The sequence below is a fragment of the Kryptolebias marmoratus genome, linkage group LG18, assembly GCF_001649575.2.
Source record: "Kryptolebias marmoratus isolate JLee-2015 linkage group LG18, ASM164957v2, whole genome shotgun sequence".
Classification (NCBI taxonomy): domain Eukaryota; kingdom Metazoa; phylum Chordata; class Actinopteri; order Cyprinodontiformes; family Rivulidae; genus Kryptolebias; species Kryptolebias marmoratus.
This window is the reverse complement of record NC_051447.1, coordinates 13,360,207-13,381,424: the sequence shown is the minus strand read 5'-3', so window position 1 is coordinate 13,381,424 and position 21,218 is coordinate 13,360,207. Positions and strand designations below refer to the sequence as shown.

Genomic DNA, 21,218 nt, shown 5'->3' with positions numbered 1-21,218 from the left:
GCCCTCGTCTCTCTCAGCTCCACCCGCATTATTTCCATTTTCTCATGCCTCAACTTGACCGGACTTTTTTCTAGTTCAGACTGAAAGTTGAGTATGTTGAAATAAAGCAGGAATGTCCGGGGGACGGGCGTACTTTTGCGCGTTTAGGCCATGTTATTGTACACAGTTTTGACGACCCCTTTTCGACTCCACGAACTATGAGCGACGACATACTCGAGATGGACTCCGCGTCCGAAACGGGGGATTTCGATGAAGCAAAGTTGGACATGATCGAGGAGGACGTTGGTAAGATTTGTGTTTCGCAAGAAAAAAGAAAATCCTTGTGTGTTAATATTGTTTTGAAAGAGGTTCTGTCTGTGGTTTATCTTGTGGTTTCCCCACCAGAGGTCCGAGCTGGTGGGTGATAAAGTAAAGTAAATGCACAAGATTTATTAAATATTCAAACTGCGTGCAGAAGAACAACTGTCCAGATGTGGGTGTGTGCTGCACTCATTTTAACAGGCCCCTTCTTCTTCTTCTCTGCTGTTCCCTCTTCAGCGAGTCTTCCTCCTCCATCTAACTCTGTCCTCTGCGTCCTCTGTCCTCACTCCAACTACGTCCATGTCCTCTCTAACTGCATCCATATATCTCCTCTTTGTCTTTTTCCTGGCAGCTGCATCTCTCACATCCTTCTACCAATATACCCACTGTCCCTCCTCTGCACATGTCCAAACCATCTCAGTCTGTCCTCTTTGTCTCTAACATCCTTCTGTCCCTCCTCTGCACATGTCCAAACCATCTCAGTCTGTCCTCTAACTTTATCTCCCAGTCGTTCAACCTGTGCTGTCCCTCTGATGACCTCATTCCTAATCCTGTCCATCCTTGTCCCTCCCAAGGACAACCTCAGCATCTTCAGCTCTGCCACTTCCTGTTCTGTCTCCTGTCTTTTTGTCTCCAACCCGTACAACACAGCTGCTCTCACCACTGTCTTGTAAACCTTTCCTTTGACCTTTGCCACCTTTCCTTCCCCTCTTTACCACACTCCCTCTGTTTTCCTGGACATTCGATCAAAAGTGCCTGAAGTCCTGCTTCTTGTAGCCTCACTGTTCCCCCTGCCTCCCTCTCGTCTCTCATGGCTCAGAGTATTGAATCTGTAACACAAAAAACATGCCTTTCAGCCCCTAATTAGTAGCCGTGGCTATTCTAAGAAACCATAAAGTAACTAGAAGTCATTTCATTCGACGTAGTTTTTAGGATTTCCAACAACTGATGGCTTGCTGCACTTGTAGACTTTCTTGATCTCTAAAGCAAATGTGCCTTTTTATTAAGAGGCTGCAGTAAAGTGGGGGGAAATAAATGAGCAAAGCATGTTAACCAGACGGCTCTCTATTAAAATGGTCTTTATTCCATTTTAATTAAATATTAATACACTTATTGATCCTTCAGTGACACTCACCTATATAAGGAGGTCTCAGCATTAAAAACCTGTCCTCATAATGTTGTTTGACTTCTTTTTAAAGGACACAGTCATCTCCATGCTCAGTCAGTTTTGTCAATCACATCAATTAAACATAATAATTAATGAGTGGTCTTATTATGCATTTGTCCTTGTGAGTGTTGTCAAAATATCTCATGAACCACGGGACAGATTTTAAATGAAACCTTCAGGAAATAATCATTGCTTCCAGTCCAATTAATTCCATTGGCTATAGTTCAGTCAGTTTTACAGATATCGGGCTAAAATTTGATGTGGTAGTAGCTGAGAGTCGTCCACAACATGCACACCGAGCGTGACATCTTACAGAGGCTGAGAGTAACGTTATGAAAACGACCACAGCGCCGTCATTTCTCAACACAAGATGATCTTAATGTGAAACTAGTCGATTTGCATTCCTTGGTGGAATTTCACATGCACTACTGTGCACGGTTAAAGTTTGCTATTTTTTTTTTTCCATTGGTTCCTGTTGCTAAAATTAAGACAAGATTTTTGAGGTCAGTTTCTCACAGATGCTGCAGATAGGTTCTGCGTTCGACGGCGAAAATCACTTCCTGTCAGTTGCTGCATCACAGAGCTGTGACTTGTGATAAACTTGGACTTAGGTCAGATCATCTTCACGCTAGATGGGATTGTTAAAAAAAAAAAAGGGAGGTACCCATCAAAGAGCAAAGCTTTCTTTTCCTGTTTGGTTACGTTGGCCTTCATTGCTTTGCGCGCACTTTATGGGGGATGTTTTGTAGAAAAGGAAGTTGGCACGTGGTTGTGGCATGAGAGCAGATCTTCTTCTCCTTCATGCGAGGTCTGGTGGCTGTCTGTGCCATTTTTTTTTCTGCAGCGTCAGACCTAACCGTCTTATTGTACAGCTGGCAGGTTTTGTTGTGGGGGTTTAGGAATGAAACTAAAGATAACTTTATCACAGAAGAAATGTGTCGAGGCGCAACACTGAAAGAGCAAAGAGAAAGTCAAACTACAGGGTAGACTGTGAGTCAAAAATCTGGCTTTGTTAGTGGTCAGTAAACTGTTTTTCCTCTTCTTTTTTTTTTGATGAGCAGGGATTCCACAGTTTGTTGCCATGACTCATGTTTTAAAAACAACATCTGGTTTTAGTTCGTGCTCCACTTCACATGGCAAGATTTTCCATCGTTGATGTTCTCCATAAAAATAAAAAAAACAAACAAAACCAGCTATGACACAAGCACACATCTGATCTTACGGTGTTTTAAACATTTGTCTGTTTGTGTTGTTGTTTGCTGCTGCTGCAGGAGAGCATGCTGAGCGTTTGGAATGAACTCTGACCTACTTTTCTTCTTTTTCCGAGGAGTAATAAAATGCGATGGACGGGAAAGGCTGGACGGGAGGTTTAAAAAGTATCGGCGAGAGCAAAGCGTTTAGGAGAACGAACGGCAAACCTGTGCTGCTTCAGTGAACCGAGGCAGAACAGGAGTCATAAAGGACACGATCAGAGCACAAATACAAAGAACTTTTAAAGACAGCAGCGCCCCGATGGCAGCTAGCATTAAAAGGAGGGAAACGCCGGTCACAGGCTCAACACCAAACACGTTTCTTTTACAGAACATTGATTACTCGCTGTAACAGATCTGTCCAGTTTCTGAAATAATCTGTGAGATTATTAACGCTCTTTTGTCCTTGTCCTCATTAATCCAACATTACAAGTGAAAACATTCATGATTTCCCAACAAACAAGCCCACGCAGTATGGATACAAAATGAAATCCTAAGGTTTCTTGTGTGGAAGTGCTACTGGTATGGTGATTAAAAAAGAAAAAGCTTTATTAAATTACTGACTGCCAGCCATTTTTATCTTTTTATCTCAGTGCAGTGTTTTCTTCATCCTTGATTCCACGTTACAGGATCCAGACTCCCTTTTCTACGGCTCTGGAGCAAATCTATTTAAGTTTGTTTTGATTGTGATCATATCTGTATCCTCCTTCTTCCAGTGTACATTGAAGAGTTCCTACCCACGTATCATTCCATTATCGAAAAAACAACGTTAACCAAAGTACACCAGGTGAGCCTTTTTCTGACTCAAATTTAATCTGTGTGCTTATTGGTTGGACGCTGACGTTAGTTGCAGCTGTTTTTTTTTAACGATTTATCAGAAATTAAACAATTAAGTTACTCTAACAGACGCAGCTCTAAACCTCGCCTGTTAACGGCTGTAATGATGCTTAGCTGTGACACAAATCTTAATGTGTGGCGAGGGGGAGGGAGGAAGACGAAGGGCGGGTTATCCCGGTGTTTGTTGACTCTTCCCATATCCCTCTAATGAGCTGCATCCCAGATGAAATCAGCCCATCAAGGACATAATTTAACAATAGCTCTGCTCGGACTGTGTGTGCCTGCAAACTGACCTTCGGCTCCTTCAGCATGTACAATGCCATGGAGGAAGAGGAGTATGAGTTCCACCCTGTGGAACTACCTGACGGGCCTTGTTTTCGCCCTCAGGTCGAGTATAACAACCGACCCGATTCGTTATTCTTCAACGACGGCAAGAGGAGGATCGATTTCATCCTGGTGTACGAGGATGAGGACAAGAAAGGCTTTGAGAAGAGGCACACGTTCCAAAGGCGAAAGGTAAGGTGTTTTTTAATTTTCCACCTTGTTTGGTCAGTAAATTATTCTATGCTGTACTAAATTTGTTAAGTTTGTTACAAACCATTTACAACAATAAATAGAGTACAGTTATAGATCCTAGTAACATTTATCTGTAAAATAAGGATATGCTACCCCTCCTCTGTGTCTTAAATCATAATATTTTATCATGTGACAGTGAGTTCACCTGTTTTCTTTTTATTAAAACATCAATTTAAACAATAGACAGATTAGGTGAAGCTAAATAAAGTCAAGAGTTACAAACAAATTTGTTAAACATCAAATTATCAGGGTAGAATATAAATACAAACCCTTTACTTCTCAGACAAATTGTATTGACTTGAGGTTATTTGTGAAAGGTGTTTTTATTTGCACCGGAATGACTTGAAATGCTCTACTCATGAATGTGTACACAAGATTAAATTGCCATTTTTCACATGTTCAGTGCAGCTGCTGGATGAATTTTCGGCGTCAGGGCGAGCAAATAAAACAAAGCCATCGTTCCTTTACTCAAACTGACAGGAATACCAGCTGGTTGGTTGGAAAAGGGAATAGAAAAGCGCCCAGGGTATGGAGAAACAGGCCCATCCAGGTGTGTTTGTTGCCTTCAGTGTCTTTCCCAACAGGTGGACTGTAGTGTTTGCAACATGATGTGTGGAATACTGTAACTATAAACCCTGAGCTGGTTTTGAAACAGAGAAGGATTAAATCTTCAGCTGTTTTGACTACGATAGAGCTGATAACAACTGAACATTTGTTTTCCAGAGCTGCGGTTCACGGATGCTTTGTTGCACGCTGAAGGTTTTGAATTTTTTCAGATCTGACAGATGCATTTGTTTATTTATTTTTTTAATATTTATTTTTGCTGCAGCAGCAGCAGCACTGAATGGAAGCGTTGAGTGTTGGCTGAAAACATGCCCTCTAAAAGCCGTTCCGCCAGTTTCAGGCAGTTTCGTGGAAAGCCTCGCCAGTAAAACCACCCAGGCTCATGCTTCTTCTGCAGCTGAGGCATTTCGTCTTTCATAATCATCCCAAACCGAACTAAATCCTCTTAGAGCCGAGCTTCTGTCTCCACCAGGCACTCCCTCCACCCTGACCAGCAGAAGTTGCACTCTTCTTCTTCTTCTTTTTCTGCACCGACTCTGGCTTCTTGTAGTTCAGTGAAGATGGTGTTTATTAATTATAATACCAACCTGATGTTTTTGCAATTCACAAGCAGATGTTTAAGGAAACTGGGAACGCCTTAAAGTTTATGTTCTTCCTGTTTTTCTTGGAAACGTTAGCTCTGAAACAAAGGAAGTCCCAACAAAAGGGCTGCTGGTGAGCATAAATACATTATCGTTATGACTCACCCAGAAACGATGATGCTTTGTTTTGCACAATAATAATAAGTAATAAAATAACCCAAGCAGAAAAAAATAATTATGAACGCAAAGTGGATTTCCTATTAACTAAATGAGCTCAATGAAAACTCTCTCTTCCTAATGTCATAATAAGAATTTGTCTTTAGACTTCGTACTATTAACTCCTCTGACTCTCTTGGTTATTTACAGTGTAAATAATAGATGTGTTGTTGGAAAAGAAATAACCAAATGACTAATACGTCTAAAAATAGCTGTAAAAGTACTAAATAAAAACCTTAAAAAGAGAAGACTTGGAAGAACTTCAGTGTATTTGACCGTAAAGGCATAAAGAAGAGTGTTGGGTGTTTAAACAACAGATTATTATCGCTTGCTGCTAAAGGCCAGAGGCCATAATGAGTTTGCTTGGATGTGTGTGTGTGTTCATTTGTCTGTAGCATTAGCAAAATATCTTACAAACCAGTGGACAGATTTGAATGAAACTCTTAAAGTAATCATTGGATCTACGTGTATACCTGATGGCCTTAGCAGACACAAACGGGCTACAGCTTGGTCAAATTTACAGACACTGAGCTAAACTTTGATGCGATAGTATCTAAGAGCGATCCTCAACATGTATCTGCTATGCCATCGGATCATGTGAGAGCTTGCAATATCACATGAGATTGGAAGGTTTGACCCAAATGGCTGCAGCTCTGTCATTTCTCACCTTCTAAATTTAAAACTCTGGCATGAAAGGCGGCGGGCGACATGCATTCCTTCAAGGAGAGCTGGGCCTTTAATCATTTTCTGTATTCTTCAGAGACGGCGAGAGTACTTTGAGGCCAGCCTGATGAAGTTGGGCATGGAGCTGGAAGCCACGCTGTCTGTAAGCGGACGTTCTCCGAAGCCGTTTCTCCTCCCGCGTCCCTCTTGCCTGAACTGAACTCTTGTTGCGTTCTGCAGGAAGTGGACAACAAAGTCATATTCGTGAAGGTTCACATGCCGTGGGAACTGCTGTGCACCTACGCCGAGGTCCTGCACATCAAGGTCCCCATCAAGCCCAACGACATCCCCACCCGCCCTTCGCTGTGGAGCGTTTTCAACTGCATCACCAAGCACTTCTATCCCGACGAAGACCTGATCAGACGGGAGCCCGAGTTCTTCACCGCACCCTTCGAGAAAAACCGCGTGAATGACTTTTATATCAAAAACAAGGATCTCTTCTTTACACCATCCATGCGGAGCAGGATGGTAAGTAAAAACAGGTTTTTGTTTGTTTGTTTAGGCAGCTTCCAACAGCTTCTTTTTTAACATAGTTGACGATGGAGAAGCAGACATCTTTTACTGAGTGTATTTTTTTCTCTTTTTTTTCCCCTCCAGGCATTCTACATCTTGAGCAGAGCTCCCTACGAAGTACGAGCAAGCATCAAGAAGTTTGGCATCACCAAACTCCTGGATAGTGGAGTGTACAAAGCTGCCTATCCCCTTCACGATGTACGCTTCCTAATTTATTCATTTGTACTGAGCCTTGTTTGAAGTCTGCCGAAATCTGTTTAATGCTTTTGTTTTTGCTATTTAAGTGCAGATTCAATGTCAAGTCTAAAGAACAGGACTATCCCAATGAGAGGCTCCTGCTCTTCAAAGAATGGGCTCATCCCAAGAACTTCTACAAGATGCAGCCACTTGACCTCATAAGGTGTGCAAATCCTTTTTATGATCCCTTTATTAAAGAAATACAGGAAGTGCTGGGTTGTATTTTATTTCTGCTTTTGTCTGTGAGCAAAATCTTTATCTGCTTTCTCAAAGAGTTTTATTTCCCTCCACAGGAAGTACTATGGGGAGAAGATCGGCATCTACTTCGCCTGGCTGGGGTTCTACACCATGATGCTGGCTGTGGCTGCTGTCGTGGGACTCGGCTGTTTCTTTTATGGGTACCACACTCAAGAAACAAGCACATGGAGGTATCACAAACAAGCCAAGGATGTGTCATTTGTTTTCTCAATTAGACGTTGTCGACTCATAAGAATTATACCAACCCGAAATGAGAAAAACTTTAGAAGATGTGTTTTCCAGAGATTAACCTGGAAGAATTTCAGTTAATCAGAAGGAAAGGCACGAGTTTAAGATGACAAATGTGACCTCTAATCTTTTATGCAACATTAAACTCATCAAGGGTTTTAGAGTAACATTTGCTGCCTTGAAGATGTCATAATTTCCAGGAATGACCACATGTTTTCTTAACTCAAACATCAAAACCACACTCTGCACACAAAGAGTTAGTCGAGGGTGTGACTCCTGAACTGACCTGACATGTGGCAGGAAAATGTTGGGTGAAAACTTTGAAACAAAAAAAACATGCAGCAACGACTAGCCCTCTAAAATAAATCTGAGCACGAAGACGCCCCTTTCCTTTTTCCATACCGTCCCTGCCACGCTGTTGTTTACAGTCCTGTGAATCTTTTGTTTCTTTTATGGCTTTTCTCTTCCCTTCAACGCGCGTTGTGTGTTCTTAAATTTTTCAGCAAAGAGGTGTGCGACCCAGAGATCGGAGGAAAGATTGTGATGTGTCCGCAGTGCGACCTCTGCAAGTACTGGATGTTAAACAGCACCTGCGACACTTCAAAAGTGAGCCGACTCAGCATCTCTGAGCTAAAACAGCAGCTAAGCTCTCTTTGATTCCTTCAGGAACATCGTTCTTTCTGAAATCTGCTTCAGCGTGTTTGCTCTGTTGTTGTCCTCTTAGACTAATTTTAACTTTTAGCTCTAGTTTTGTTCCTTATAGCTTTTAGAGACTGCTTTGTTCATTTCAGTTTGTAAGCTTTGATGTCAGTTTTGCTGCCTCGAGCTACAGGTTTTGCTAATGTTGGCATCTGTTTTGCTCATTTTAGCTGCCGTTCTGCGTCTTTTAGCCTGTGCTCTGCTGATTTGAACCTCTGTTCTGCTTGTTTCAACTTTAACAAATCAGTTTCAGCTGTTTTTTTTGCCAATTTTAGCAGTCGCTCACATTGCATTTTCACAGAAATTCAGTTTCTCTCTTTTTTTGTTGTTGTCCTCTAGTTAATACTGCTTAGTTTCCAGTTGGTGATTTATGTAGCTCAACAGTTTGTGAGTGTATGTCATGTCAGTAAATAAAAGCTTTTAATGTAGAATCTGAAAAAAAGATAAGTTATTTGAAATCAGAGTTTTGTTTTTCTATTTTTATTTACCTCAATGTTCTGACAAGGAAGATTGTTGCCATACTGAATTCTATTTATTTAGTTTTTTCTTTTTTAGACACTTTGCATATTTGACAACTTTGGGACTTTGGTGTTTGCTGTTTTCATGTCAGTCTGGGGTAAGTTTGATATCTCTATCTTCATCTTTATCCTTAACTTCTTTATAAAAGGCTGTAAAATCTCTTTAGTCAGTTTACATTGCATATCTATAAAAACAAGAAGAGACAGATGTTAGTGTATCGTGTTTAGTGTTTTGCTTCCTTTTCACTCACACAGTTTCTTCCTGTTTTCGCTCTTCCTGCAGTCACTTTGTTCCTGGAGTTATGGAAGCGCTACCAGGCGGAGTTGGAGTACGACTGGGACACTGTGGAGTTTCTGGAACAGGAAGGGCCACCTCGCCCAGAATATGAGGCCAAGTGTATTTATGAGAGGAAAAATCCTATCACTGGGGTAAACATAAACGCTTTGTTTTTTTTAATGCTACAGAAAACTGTCTCACTTTTCAATGCTACTGTCTAGAATATAGTTTTTTTTATTGGTAACGGACGCTACAAGAAAAAAAAAGTGCCTTGTTTGCATGTTATGGTGACAGTTCAGTGCCTAACATGTTTTTAAATGACCTAGGTGAAAGAAAAAGTGCCTTTTACAGCCTGTGGACGGTGTGTTCGGCTGTCAATCGGGATTGGGACAGTCCTATTCTGGGTAACGTAAAGAAATATTTTTATTGCAACCTACTTTCTGTGTATTTAGTCAAATGATGTGACTTGTTGTCTTTTAATTAAATGTTTGCTTCAATATTTATTGGTAACTTATGGCAATAAAGATAAGAATTTAATTAAAAGAAACAATACCTATTTTTCAGTTTTAAAGCAGAAATAGCAGAGAGTTTGCCTTCTAGCTGTTTTTACACTTAATGCTAGTTCATATCCTCATAAGACTCTGAAAATGAAACATTCTGTTGTGTTTTGTCTTTTAGATTATGTTGATCCTGGCCTCCATTGTGTCCATCATTGTGTACCGATTGGCTGTCTTCTACACCTTATCAAAAAAACTCAGAGATTCCAACGAACTGAAGAACTTGGAGCCAATAAAGGAGTATGTGACGCCTCAGATGGCCACTTCTGTCACAGCCTCCATCATCAGCTTTGTTGTGATCATGATCCTTAATATGCTCTACGAGCGAGTCGCCATCTGGATCACGGACTTTGGTGGGTTTGTGTCGCGCATGGTCGTTAGCCCTTTCCTGAGTAGAGCACGCTTTAATCCTAAAACCTTCCATCTCTGATGCAACGACAGAGCTTCCTCGGACCATGAGAGACTACGAGAACAGCTTGACTCTGAAGATGTTCCTCTTTCAGTTCGTCAACTATTACTCCTCCTGCTTCTACATCGCCTTCGTGAAAGGAAAAGCAGTCGGCCATCCTGGAAACCCAGTTTATCTCCTGGGAAAATACCGGAATGAGGAGGTGCTGTTAGTCTGTCCAGCCTAGCTGTTGTACATGTGCTGATTTTTTAAAATGTTTTCAGTATTATGTTTTTAACACCTGTGTCTCTTTCTTTTACAGTGTGATCCTGGTGGGTGTCTGATTGAGCTGACCACTCAGCTCTCCGTCATCATGGGTGGAAAAGCCATCTGGAACAACATCCAAGAAGTCCTTATACCGTAAGCAGTCACAACACAAGAGCTACTTTCTTTGCTGTCTGTAAAACAGCGAGCAAAGAACAGCTGCTCCAGATCATTTAGCTCTTTGCCTGGTGTCAAAGCCCTCGTGCTAATAAGTAAAAAAATTCTGTAATGTGTCACACCTCCACAGGTGGGTGAAGAATCGGTTTTCCTACTTCTGCTCTGGTCGGGTCATAGAGAAGGAGATACCTCGCTGGGAACAGGACTACAAGCTCCTGGCCATATCCAAACTCGGACTGTTCTATGAATATCTTGAGATGGGTAATGTGTATTCCTATTAGTGATAAAGCTTAATGTCAGTCACATTTGCAGCTGTAAACCCGGAGCTTGTTCAGCTGCAGGTCGAAAGTTATAACTGGCTAAAAGACAACAATCAAAGAATTCATCTGATGAAAATGTTAATCTTACACCTCACGTAATGAAATCATGGCTCATGTCCACAGCCTGCGTCTCCTTTGTGTCTTCCAGTCATTCAGTTTGGCTTTGTGACCCTCTTCGTGGCCTCCTTCCCCCTGGCTCCGGCTCTGGCTCTGATCAACAACCTGTTTGAGATCCGGGTCGACGCCTGGAAATTCACCACCCAGTTTCGCCGCATGGTGCCGGAGAAGGCCCAGGACATCGGGGCTTGGCAGCCCATCCTCCAAGGCGTCGCCATCTTGGCTGTCGCAACAAATGTAACCAGCTTTTAAAAATTCTTTAGCAGCTGCAGTTTTATTGTATGTGACGTAATTTTAACCCTGCAGGGAATTTAACCTGTGTTTAATATTTTTGTTCCCGGCATGATGTATCTTGTTAGAAATCTTCTCTTCTTCTTCAATAAGTCTTTAGGAGTAAACAGACAAGCTGTGCTACACTCTGATTTATTACAGTCTAGTAGTCAACCTCCTGCTTTTCTACACTCATTTCCTGTCTTTTTCTCTCAACAGGCCATGATCATTGCATTTACATCTGACATGATTCCACGGCTGGTCTACTACTGGTCTTTTTCTGTCTACCCATATGGAGACCACGATAACCACACCATGCAGGGTTACATCAACAGCTCCCTGTCCTTTTTAAGTATCAATGATTTCTCCCCCAAATTCTCTGTGAACGTAACAGGCCAGCCTCGCAACAGCACCATTTGCAGGTACAAGAAACCTGACCCCTCTGTATCTTTTCTGTTTGTTTTTTTATTTTGTTTTGAATTAATCAGCATGTTTTTTTTTATTGTCACATTTGAAATGTTGCTCAATGTTTTTGATTTTCCATACAGTTTTTTTTTTTTACATTTATGCCAGATTTTTAAACAATCTTTAACAGAAATGAGGAAGGGGGAACTTTCCAAAGCAGCAAGACAGTTGGTTTTGTGAGCTAAGATGTTTGAGGCTCGGAACCAAAATTGACACATTTTCTCTTTTAGGTATCGAGACTATCGGTTTCCTCCCGGACACCACAGGCAATACGAGCACAACATGCTCTACTGGCATGTTGTTGCTGCCAAAATGGCTTTTATAATTGTTGTAGAGGTGAGAAGAAAATCATCCTCAAAAAAATGTTATCTGAATATTCATTTTAAGACATTTAATCTGTATGTTTTTTTGTTTTGTTTTTTCTCCTCACAGCACATTGTGTACTTCACCAAATTCATCCTGTCCTACGTCATCCCAGATGTCCCGTACGCAGTCAAAGAACAAATCAAACGAGAGAAGTACCTGACCCAAGTTCTCCTCCACGAGACCAACCTGAAGCTAGTGACCAAACGCCTGAAACCAGCCGCAGATGAAGAGACTCATGAAGAGATAAACGAGACAAAAGAGGAGGCAGAAGATGAATGTTGATGAAAACACCTAAAGAGAGAGATGAGTCTTTTAGGTGTTACATCAGCTTTTGCCGTATTTTTGTTGCGTCCACATCAAATTTTCTTTCTTTTGGAGTTCCAAGGCAAAGAAAGAAGAAAGCACTTGTCTTTAACCACTATGTTTTTGCATCGGACTTCCTCGTTGTGTTTGGCTTAAGTCAAGCACGAATAGGCATGCAGCAGCTGCCATCTGTGTGTCATTTTTTTCAAGTGAAGTCAGGGGAATCCCGCCACTCTTATCCGTCAGACTGCACACTGTACAGTAACTAATGAGTCAGAGAAACAAATAATTGAACATAAAATGCAATTTAATTTTATTTGTGAACAGTTTTTAAAACTGGATCTTTCAAAGGTCAGTAGCTGACTTACAGCACTTATTAGACATCTAATGTGTCTTAAGTGGGGGAAAAAAGAAATCATTCAGGCTTAATGCTCCAGACTGGCCAAATCAATTCTCTTTTCTCAAAACTGATTTTTTTTTACACCATTTAGTACCATTTAATTAACAGTATTACACACAAAATGTGCACCACTTTTCTACCCAATGCAGTGATTACTGAGTGTTTTAACGTATTTTTTACACTCTGTTAAAAGCCAAGCTGATTTGTCAAACAGGTCAATGCATTGTAAATTTATAGGTGTTTAAATGTACTTCGCTTTGGCTGTTGTCTAAGCTAATGGACTTGAATGAATAAAATAGCATGAAATTTATTGTTGGTTGTACATTCATGCTGACTGCAAACATGCTGTAATAGTAACCATGCTGTAAAATGCTGTTCAGTGATGTTATGTCTGCAGATGTCTGTCTTTTGTCTTTAACTGTGATTATAATCTTTCTTTCTTGTATTCACCACTGTCGCACTGTTTTCGTCAGAACTGCTTTTGTTCACAGACTTGATGTCCTCTGCCATGACCACTGAACTTTGTGACAAATTCTGGGATTATAAACAAAGCACTTAATGTTTTACATATAATATATACTACCCCAAACAAATAACCAAAGCTGTATTATCACTCTTTTGTCCTAAACAATGGTACTACTTTCAGTATGTGTGCTGACATTGATATCACATTTCTATGAACTTTGTTTCATATCTTCGTAAGATGTATTTTCAATAAATTGTTTTCTACTTAAAAAGTTTCAGCTTTCTTTTATATGAAATCCTTTAAGAATTGTTTAAAAAGTAAAGGTTTGCAACCTTTTTATGTATTATTTAGTTTTACTTTTCGTCCATTTGACCTCAATTTGTCTGGCAAAAATTAGACCTAAATAATTATTTTAATATATGACACGGTTCTATTTTTTATTAGCATTTGATATGGGAAAATTGGTCTTGAAGTCGGTGCTGTCCTAAAAACTGCCTTAACAAAAGAAAATCCACAAATAAATCATTAAAGCGTTGACATAATCCAAACTCAGTTAGAAACATTGCGCATTGTTGTGTTGCATTTAATGTCCCGTTTTGGTCATTTTACGAGTTTTAATGTTAATTTTGAAACCCATCGGCAGCGTTTTGTAGAATTTCGATCAGGCAGCTTCTTAACCAGCCTGTACACGACAACAAGATGCGACGCAGGATTCTTTAAATCGCTCACGTGCGTGCGTTTCTCGTACAGTGCATTTTAACAAGATAATTAGGTAGTTTTATGGGTTTTACTTGTTTTAATCTATAAACTACTCAGATATTGTTTTCAAAATGAGCTCCCAGATCACTTGCGTCGGGTGGGTGAAACGTGGCGTTGCCAAGGAAACGCCAGACAAGGTAAATAACAATGTAAACAGCGAGTGGAGGAGTCTGTCACATGTCTCATGTCAGCTTCAAACCTTTACGGGTTATATTTTTTCAGTAACTTAACAAGTATTACATAACCTCAGTCCCTCTTTTAAATGCTGTTGCGTGACGTGGCAGCTGTTGTGATGTTAGCTTTACGACATTAACAACTTTAAACTGACTAAGTTGAGCTGCTGCATTTTCTACAATGTTATCGATGATATTCTCTCTATTTTGGGTAATTACGAGATAGTGGTTCATTATTATGACCTAACAGTTAAAATCACATTATATCTTATAAATGAGCATCTCAAAATTAAGAATAAACGTCACATAAAAGTATGAGAAGCTAAGTCATAAATATAAGGTGCTGAGTCATTTTACAGGTGCTAAGTCATATTTTTCAGATACTGTCTTGTAATTATTATTTTAGAAGGTCTTTTTGTTTTCTTTAGGGAGGCAGAAGTGGGCTTTAATATAAAAAGTCTGTTAGAATAAAAAAAAAAGAACTTTTAATTTTTCCAGGTTGAGTTGAGCCAAGAGGAGCTTCAGCGCATCATTACTGAGGCAAAAGAAGAGCTGGGGTAAGTAAAGAAACACTTTATTTTAGAAACACTTCAAATTTAAGTGGTGCATTATCTATGTACTACAAACTTCTAAAAGTAAAGCATGTAACCAAATATCTGATCTGGTGTTTCAGCTGATTGGTTTTATTTACACAGAGAAGCAGCTGATGAGGATGGAGAAGAGGATGATGAGGGTATGCCTCCTGAGCACAATCCTAGCAGTGAATCAGCTGATGTTGACTCCACTCCGAAGGATGAGAATGATGAAGGAGAGGAGGACGAAGAGGACGAGCTGGCGGAGTATGGCCTGGATAAATACGATGAAGAAGATGCAGGTGAAGAACGCAACATCTGTGTTTATTCTTCTTTTACGTATGGCTCTCCCGTTGAATTTGCTAAAAGTCTGTAGAAGCTGACACGCCGTGTTTGTCCGCAGTGACTAGTAATCTTGGTGACAGTCTGGCTGGGCTCACCGTGTTCAGCTCGAATGAGGAGGATCCCTACATCACCATCAAAGACACAGTGGGTCACTCCTAAGATTAGATTCATACATTTTCTGTGTCTTTCTTGCACATAGTACCTAATAAGTATAAAATGTTACAGATGTTTGGGGGGTTTTGTATCACAAAAACAATGCTATTAAACTTATGAACAGTTTCTTTCAGAGTTATTAAATTACTTTATGTACTCTGGAAAAAAAAAATTGTTTTTAATTCTTGTTAAGGATCGATATGAGCGAGAAGACTTCCAGATCAAACCCACCGACAACTTTATTCTGGCAGGAAAAACAGAGAAAGACTGCTGCAGTTTAGAAGTTTACAGTGAGTGTCTTTTATTTTTAAAATGATGATTGATGATAAAAAATTAAAATTTATTTTTAAATCTGTTGATTTTGATTATGATACAAGCTAAATACATACAAAAAGTTTTCACTAGCTTTTTACAGATAAAAAGACATTAATTTGGCTTCTTTTTTCACAGTTTACAACTCTGAGGAAGACTCTCTGTATGTTCATCATGATATTTTGCTGCCAGCTTATCCACTGTGTGTAGAGTGGCTAAACTTTGACCCCAACCCTGAAGAAGGAGCAGGTAAGGAAGCCTGAAGTCACTGTTGGTAAATTTCTTATGTTAACATTACATTTGAACATTTTGGCCAGGTCTGTCTCGGTTAAATTTCATGTTTTAATAAGATGAAGGTAATCCGGTGTCTCCTGTGTGTCTTAACTGCAGCTAACTACGTCGCCGTGGGCAACATGACTCCTCAGATCGACGTGTGGGATCTGGATGTGGTGGACTGTTTAGAGCCGGTCTTCTCCCTGGGGAGCAAAAAGGCCTCCAAGAAGAAAAAGAAGAGCAAGAAGGTACAAGTGTTCACATTTGTGATAGGATCTGTTGCCGTGAAGCGTCAGTAACTCGTAGCTTCTTGTTGTGTTTCAGGGTGCAACTGCAGAGCCTGTGGAGGGACACACAGACGCAGTGCTGGATTTATCCTGGAACAAGCTGGTCAGGTTGGTGCCTAAACTAGTACCCGTTTGTTTCCAGACATTATGCACATGTTTCCAGTAACATAAATGCACCTTGATTTATTTAGGAACGTGTTAGCCAGTGGATCTGCAGATGATACAGTCATCTTATGGGATCTGTCTCAATGCAAACCAGCTACAACTCTGCGAAGGCATACAGATAAGGTACTCAATGAGAATTAATTAATCTTGATGCAGCTTTACCTCTTGAATATACTGTAAAAGTTCTCTTTTTATCTTTCAGGTTCAAACGCTGACATTCCATCCTTTTGAGGCACAGACTTTAATATCAGGATCTTATGACAAGTAAGTGTTCCTCGCTTTAAATGTGGTTTCTATTTTTCATCAAAGTTTTACATGAACCGTGGGTTTCCCTCTTCAGGACAGCTGTTCTTTACGACTGCCGTAGTCCAGACAGCAGCTATCGGACCTGGAGGTTTAGCGGTCAAGTGGAGCGTGTAATTTGGAACCACTTTTCACCCTGCAACTTCCTGGTAAGTGTCCAAAACCTCCTGCTAGAGTTTGCAGAGCTTAATTGTGCTCATGTACAAGGTGCATACGTCGTAGTGATGTCTTCCATCGAAAGAGAAGAACTACATTTAATAAGGGCTTTGATTTTTATATTTTTGTAGGTATTTTGCAAGTACAAAACCATTTATGGCTCTGCAAAAGAGAGGCAAACTAAAATGTATATGATGGCTTCTTTAATGAAGATATTCAAGTTGGTGATTAAGAGTTTTCCCTTCAACAAGATAATGGATTAAATATTTTTTACTTTTTATGAGTAAATTAGAGTAGTGTCTGACATTAACTGAATGTTCTTTGTTATTCCTGCTGTTTCAAATGTCAGTACCAATTCTTACACTTGAATAGCTGTGCTTTCATCAGTGTGGCAGCTTCTCCCCACACATGGACTTTTCTGTGGCAGTGGCCTTTAATTTGTGTTTATTGAAAGACAGATGAGCCCAGCACATTACGATGTTACACTTTTGTCTTTACAAATGAGCTGCTTAATTCCAGTAGAGTAACCTCCTTCTGTATGTTGTGCCGCCTTAATCGCTGCTGTTTAATACTGATGTTTGTACCTGATGTTCAGCGCTCCAAAAACCTGTAAACAAGCCTGTTTGTTTCAGGGTTGCGACATATTTTCTCCAGACCACATAAATACAGTCAGAGCCCAAAGCTTCCATGTGTTCAGTGGCTAATTATCCCACAAAAGGGTCGAACCACAAACCACACTGAAAAACCTCAGTCAGCTGCATTTTTAAAGACTAAACTGTAATATCTGTAATTAATTATTGATGGATTGTGTGGGGGTATTTTGCAACAGCCATTGTTCATTTTGTTTTTCTGCAATTAATTTCTTAATGGCTGTGGTTAATTCAGCTGTATGTGTGTGTGTGTGTGTGTGTGTGTGTGTGTGTGTGTTTTAGGCCAGCACAGAGGATGGTTTTGTCTACTGTCTGGATGCCCGCTCAGATAAACCAGTGTTCACCCTGAGAGCACACGATGAAGAAGTGTCAGGTTCGTAAAGGTTTATTTCACCAATGGATTCAACAAAAGCTGATTGTTTTAAGACATTCTGGACAGAGTTTCCTTTCTGACATGTCAGCCATGCACTCTAAAACAACACATATCGAGTCGTTTTATAAACTGTTGCAGGTTTGGACCTCAGCAGCCAGATTAAAGGATGCCTCGTCACCTCATCGGCCGACAAACACGTTAAGATTTGGGACATTTTAGGCAACAAACCCAACCTGGTGCACTCTAGAGATATGAAAATGGTAAGAATTTGCATTGACAGCAAGTTCTGCTCTCAAAGCATTGTAGTTTGTGAAGTCATGACGTGAATTTATTTTGCCTTTTTGGAAACAGGGGGTGCTGTTTTGTGCTTCATGTTGCCCCGACCTGCCCTTTGTCTACGCCTTTGGAGGACAGAAAGATGGCTTGAGAGTTTGGGATATAAGCGATGTTGCAGCAGGTAAAGTTAATCCAATATGTGTTTTTGTTTAAATAAAAGGTTAAACTGCTATTATATCTATTTTGAAACCAGTTTATTCTAATTTGTATAACAATGTCAGAGAGATATAACTTTCTCTGCGATTGAGGAAACTATTAATGGCACCTGGCATTTCTTCAAGAGGCTAGTTGGCAAATGTTTTATTACTGCTGTTGTGTTTGCTTTCAGTGACTGAGGTGTTTGGGAGTCGAGAGCGTTTGGCAGTGAATGCAGAACCACAGGACTCTAGCAGCGCAGCCACAGCGAACATGGAAGTCTCCTAATGATGCTCCGGATGCAACAGGGGCTTGCAAATACAGACAAACTGAGCTACTGTGGAAACTCCCCTGGTTTCCCTGTTCTGCCTCTCTGGTTCACAAGAGAAGGACAAGAAGAAATGAAATCACACTTAATGTGTAGAAACTCTGACTGACTTGTTTAAAAACATGTCTAAAAGGACTCAAAAAACTTTGTTCAGCTTTTGTCTTAATGCAAATAAAACTCTGGACATTTAAGGTGTGGAAAGGAAATTAATAATTATTTTATTATTCACATTTGTGAATTAATGTGTGATATTTCAGGTGGAGGCATCAGTTCTGATAGGTGCAAATAGTTTATTTTTCAATTCATTCAAATCTGTGCATGATCTGCACTACTCCAATAAAACTACTCTAAAATAAGATGTTGTTTTTCTTGGGATCAAATATGTTTTTATTTTGTAGGGCCTTTAAATAAAATCTGTTTTAAACAATTTTAACAGTGTTGAAAATCTTCATCTAACACATCTTTAGAGGCAATAAAAATAAGGATACACTATTTTTGTCAAAGATGAGTTGCTTTGTTTATTTTTTTATTTCTTATTCTTCTGGAACTGCCTTGAAATATATAAAACTAATTAAGCTAATATAAACTAATATCAAAAGGTTTACTTAAGTCCAGTTTTCTTTTTTTACTCCTTCAACTCGTTTGTGGAAGTCGGACATGACAGGGAACGTTTGATCTGAGCGCAAAGGCGGACGTATTTTAGTGACGCACACTAAATAACCGAGCATGGCGTCGGGTCACTTGTGCAAGCTACACGGTGTTTTAACACGACTTTCCTACGGTACTGCACTGCGAAATGGACTAAGTAAGTGCCTTCGCATTATTTATAAATGAAATCGGGAAAAAATGTTGACTGAATTTGTCATTTAAAACCGTTAGCATGCTGATAGTGCCGGCTAACGTTTAGCTAACCTTGACGGTCTGTTAAAAATATAAACAATTCTTTGGCGCTTTATTAGTTTTCATTGTTAAAAATACATTTAATATAGGTAAAACGGTCATAAAAATATGAATAAAACAAATGTAATACTTTCAGTATAGGTAGTATTTAAACCGTCAGGGACCTTCTTGTAAACCTTTCCTTTATGGTTACAGTAACTGGTCGTCTTTTTACATCTTTTAATGGATCTTCTCGTTGTATTAAATTCATGATAATGTGTCTTTTACATCTTTGTTATACTTTTCCCTATTTTTGCAGCTTGTATGGTGTCTGTTCGACAGAAGTCCAATATCAACACACCTAATGGCCCTAAATGGTATGTAAGAAAAAGTAGTGGTAAGTGCATTAAGGCTACGAGCTGCACATCATTATCAGTGACATTGTATTTATGTTGCTTAAACAGCTCTGTGGTCATAAGAACACCTTTTCAAGTTGAGTATAATTAGAATGCGCTTAGCTCTGCACAACTGAAGAAGAAATGTTCTTTTAAATGTTTTAACCCATCAGTAACATGCCGTTTCACATTCAGATCTTCAGAAAATCCAACGCTCTATTTAGTAGATAAAATATAAAATGGCAGAAAAATTACCTGGACACTAATTTTAATGTTATTTTTCAATGTAGTAAAGTGGAAATCGGTGTGACGTCTGATGAGAAAACCATTGTGTGCTACCACCCTGCTGTTGACGTTCCATATGAGTTCACACAGGTAAGCACACTCTCTTCTTTTCCCACCAGAGGGAAAAACTTGTTGAATTGATTTTCTGCTAGATTTTTATCTTTAAAGGAGACGGCTATTTTTTTGAAAAAACAATTTTGAAGTGTTGTACTTTAATCATGTCACTTACAGTGTATAGTATCTAAGATGGGTTGCACAGACTTTGTAGAGAAGACGCACAGAGTCTCATTATGTCATTAAATCTTTGCAGCCTATTGAAAGACCAGATCCGTTGACCAGCCCGGCAGAGACCCATGATCAGGTTCTGAAGGCCCACCTGAGCAAAGAGGTGCTGAAGCATAAAAAGGGGCCCACGGTCGAAGAACTGGGCAAGATGTTTTTCACCACAAAACATCGGTTTTATCCAGTAGGACAGTAAGTCCCAAACAGCATCTAAACTACAAACTTCTAAAAACTACATTTCTTTTACCACCACAGTGTCTAGTTTGCTAACCTAACAATGGACTTTCAGGACTAAATCAGTTTTAAGCTGTTGATAAGAATCACTTGTGGCTTGTTTTGGTACATTTAAAGTTATATAAATTTGGCCCATTGTCTCCTCTTATCCAATGTTTACAGGTATCACATGAGGCGCATCAAGAAAAACACCTCAAAGGACAGATAATTCAAGTTTCAAGTCTGTGAAACAAATGGTTTTTCTTTTGTCAAAGTATTGTATAATAAACTGCTAAATATTGCATCTTTTGTCAAAGTTTTTGTATTTTTTACTTTGTGAAGTGAAACTGTGTGAAGTTACTTTTCTGTATTTTAAAAAAGCTGGAAAGATACTTTTTTGATCCCAGGCGGAACATCATAAATAAAAAAGACTCTGCAAGTATGAATGTGTACAAATTAACTATTCACACAGCAAAGATTTGATTACTTTTTTCTTTTTTAACAGAAACAATTATTTCTAGACTTCTCTCATCATGTCATTCACACTGTAAGCATATATTATGCAATCCTATATAATTACAAACTATGTCCACACAGGTATGTTATTAAAAATATGTAAATTAGAGTTTTGTAAAAACATTCTTCCTATATAGTAATTTTTCATACCTGAATAAAGCATTTGCATGGCACTGTGTGTTTGTATATCTCAAAACAAATCCCTTTTCAATCATTGTCTAAAATTAAGTGTAGTTTTATCAGAAACTGAAAGATTACATTTCGGTGCTGCATGGATATGTAAAAATGTA

General features: G+C 39.5%; 3 protein-coding genes across 3 annotated transcripts; all 3 read left to right on the top strand.

Annotated features, from left to right (window-relative positions):
* Nucleotides 1-50: 50 nt before the first annotated feature.
* On the top strand, nt 51-12,883 carry ano6 (anoctamin 6). The gene is made up of 20 exons (XM_017414831.3): nt 51-285; nt 3,435-3,505; nt 3,943-4,071; nt 6,253-6,318; nt 6,396-6,683; nt 6,813-6,926; nt 7,013-7,128; nt 7,259-7,393; nt 7,955-8,057; nt 8,706-8,766; nt 8,952-9,097; nt 9,272-9,349; nt 9,624-9,855; nt 9,944-10,113; nt 10,213-10,310; nt 10,462-10,592; nt 10,800-11,005; nt 11,258-11,460; nt 11,734-11,839; nt 11,936-12,883. Exons 1-20 carry the CDS (start codon nt 198-200, stop codon nt 12,149-12,151), a joined length of 2,757 nt encoding a protein of 918 aa, XP_017270320.1. The 5' UTR covers nt 51-197; the 3' UTR covers nt 12,152-12,883.
* An 850-nt stretch (nt 12,884-13,733) lies between these two features.
* Nucleotides 13,734-18,786, top strand: pwp1 (PWP1 homolog, endonuclein). The gene is made up of 15 exons (XM_017414832.2): nt 13,734-13,934; nt 14,469-14,527; nt 14,666-14,844; nt 14,946-15,031; nt 15,234-15,330; nt 15,491-15,601; nt 15,743-15,873; nt 15,950-16,020; nt 16,104-16,200; nt 16,280-16,341; nt 16,418-16,529; nt 17,469-17,559; nt 17,698-17,819; nt 17,911-18,016; nt 18,224-18,786. Exons 1-15 carry the CDS (start codon nt 13,869-13,871, stop codon nt 18,316-18,318), a joined length of 1,485 nt encoding a protein of 494 aa, XP_017270321.1. The 5' UTR covers nt 13,734-13,868; the 3' UTR covers nt 18,319-18,786.
* Nucleotides 18,787-19,009: 223 nt separating this feature from the next.
* mrpl42 (mitochondrial ribosomal protein L42) lies at nt 19,010-20,716 on the top strand. Its single transcript, XM_017414835.3, has 5 exons — nt 19,010-19,163; nt 19,557-19,614; nt 19,923-20,007; nt 20,228-20,391; nt 20,596-20,716. The coding sequence occupies exons 1-5, from the start codon at nt 19,085-19,087 to the stop codon at nt 20,639-20,641; spliced, it is 432 nt and encodes a 143-aa protein (XP_017270324.1). The 5' UTR covers nt 19,010-19,084; the 3' UTR covers nt 20,642-20,716.
* The last annotated feature ends 502 nt before the right edge of the window (nt 20,717-21,218 follow it).

What these genes read in the sequence shown, in the direction of transcription:
- pwp1 (XM_017414832.2), top strand. Translation starts at nt 13,869, where the DNA reads ATGAGCTCCCAGATCACTTGCGTCGGGTGGGTGAAACGTGGCGTTGCC. An exon ending in ATACGATGAAGAAGATGCAG is followed by an intron (nt 14,845 to 14,945) that starts GTGAAGAACGCA and finishes GTTTGTCCGCAG; the next exon opens with TGACTAGTAATCTTGGTGAC. An exon ending in TCCTGGAACAAGCTGGTCAG is followed by an intron (nt 16,021 to 16,103) that starts GTTGGTGCCTAA and finishes TGATTTATTTAG; the next exon opens with GAACGTGTTAGCCAGTGGAT.
- ano6 (XM_017414831.3), top strand. Translation starts at nt 198, where the DNA reads ATGAGCGACGACATACTCGAGATGGACTCCGCGTCCGAAACGGGGGAT. An exon ending in GGAAAAATCCTATCACTGGG is followed by an intron (nt 9,098 to 9,271) that starts GTAAACATAAAC and finishes TAAATGACCTAG; the next exon opens with GTGAAAGAAAAAGTGCCTTT. An exon ending in TCTTGGCTGTCGCAACAAAT is followed by an intron (nt 11,006 to 11,257) that starts GTAACCAGCTTT and finishes TTCTCTCAACAG; the next exon opens with GCCATGATCATTGCATTTAC.
- mrpl42 (XM_017414835.3), top strand. Translation starts at nt 19,085, where the DNA reads ATGGCGTCGGGTCACTTGTGCAAGCTACACGGTGTTTTAACACGACTT. An exon ending in ACACCTAATGGCCCTAAATG is followed by an intron (nt 19,615 to 19,922) that starts GTATGTAAGAAA and finishes TTTTCAATGTAG; the next exon opens with TAAAGTGGAAATCGGTGTGA. An exon ending in CGGTTTTATCCAGTAGGACA is followed by an intron (nt 20,392 to 20,595) that starts GTAAGTCCCAAA and finishes CAATGTTTACAG; the next exon opens with GTATCACATGAGGCGCATCA.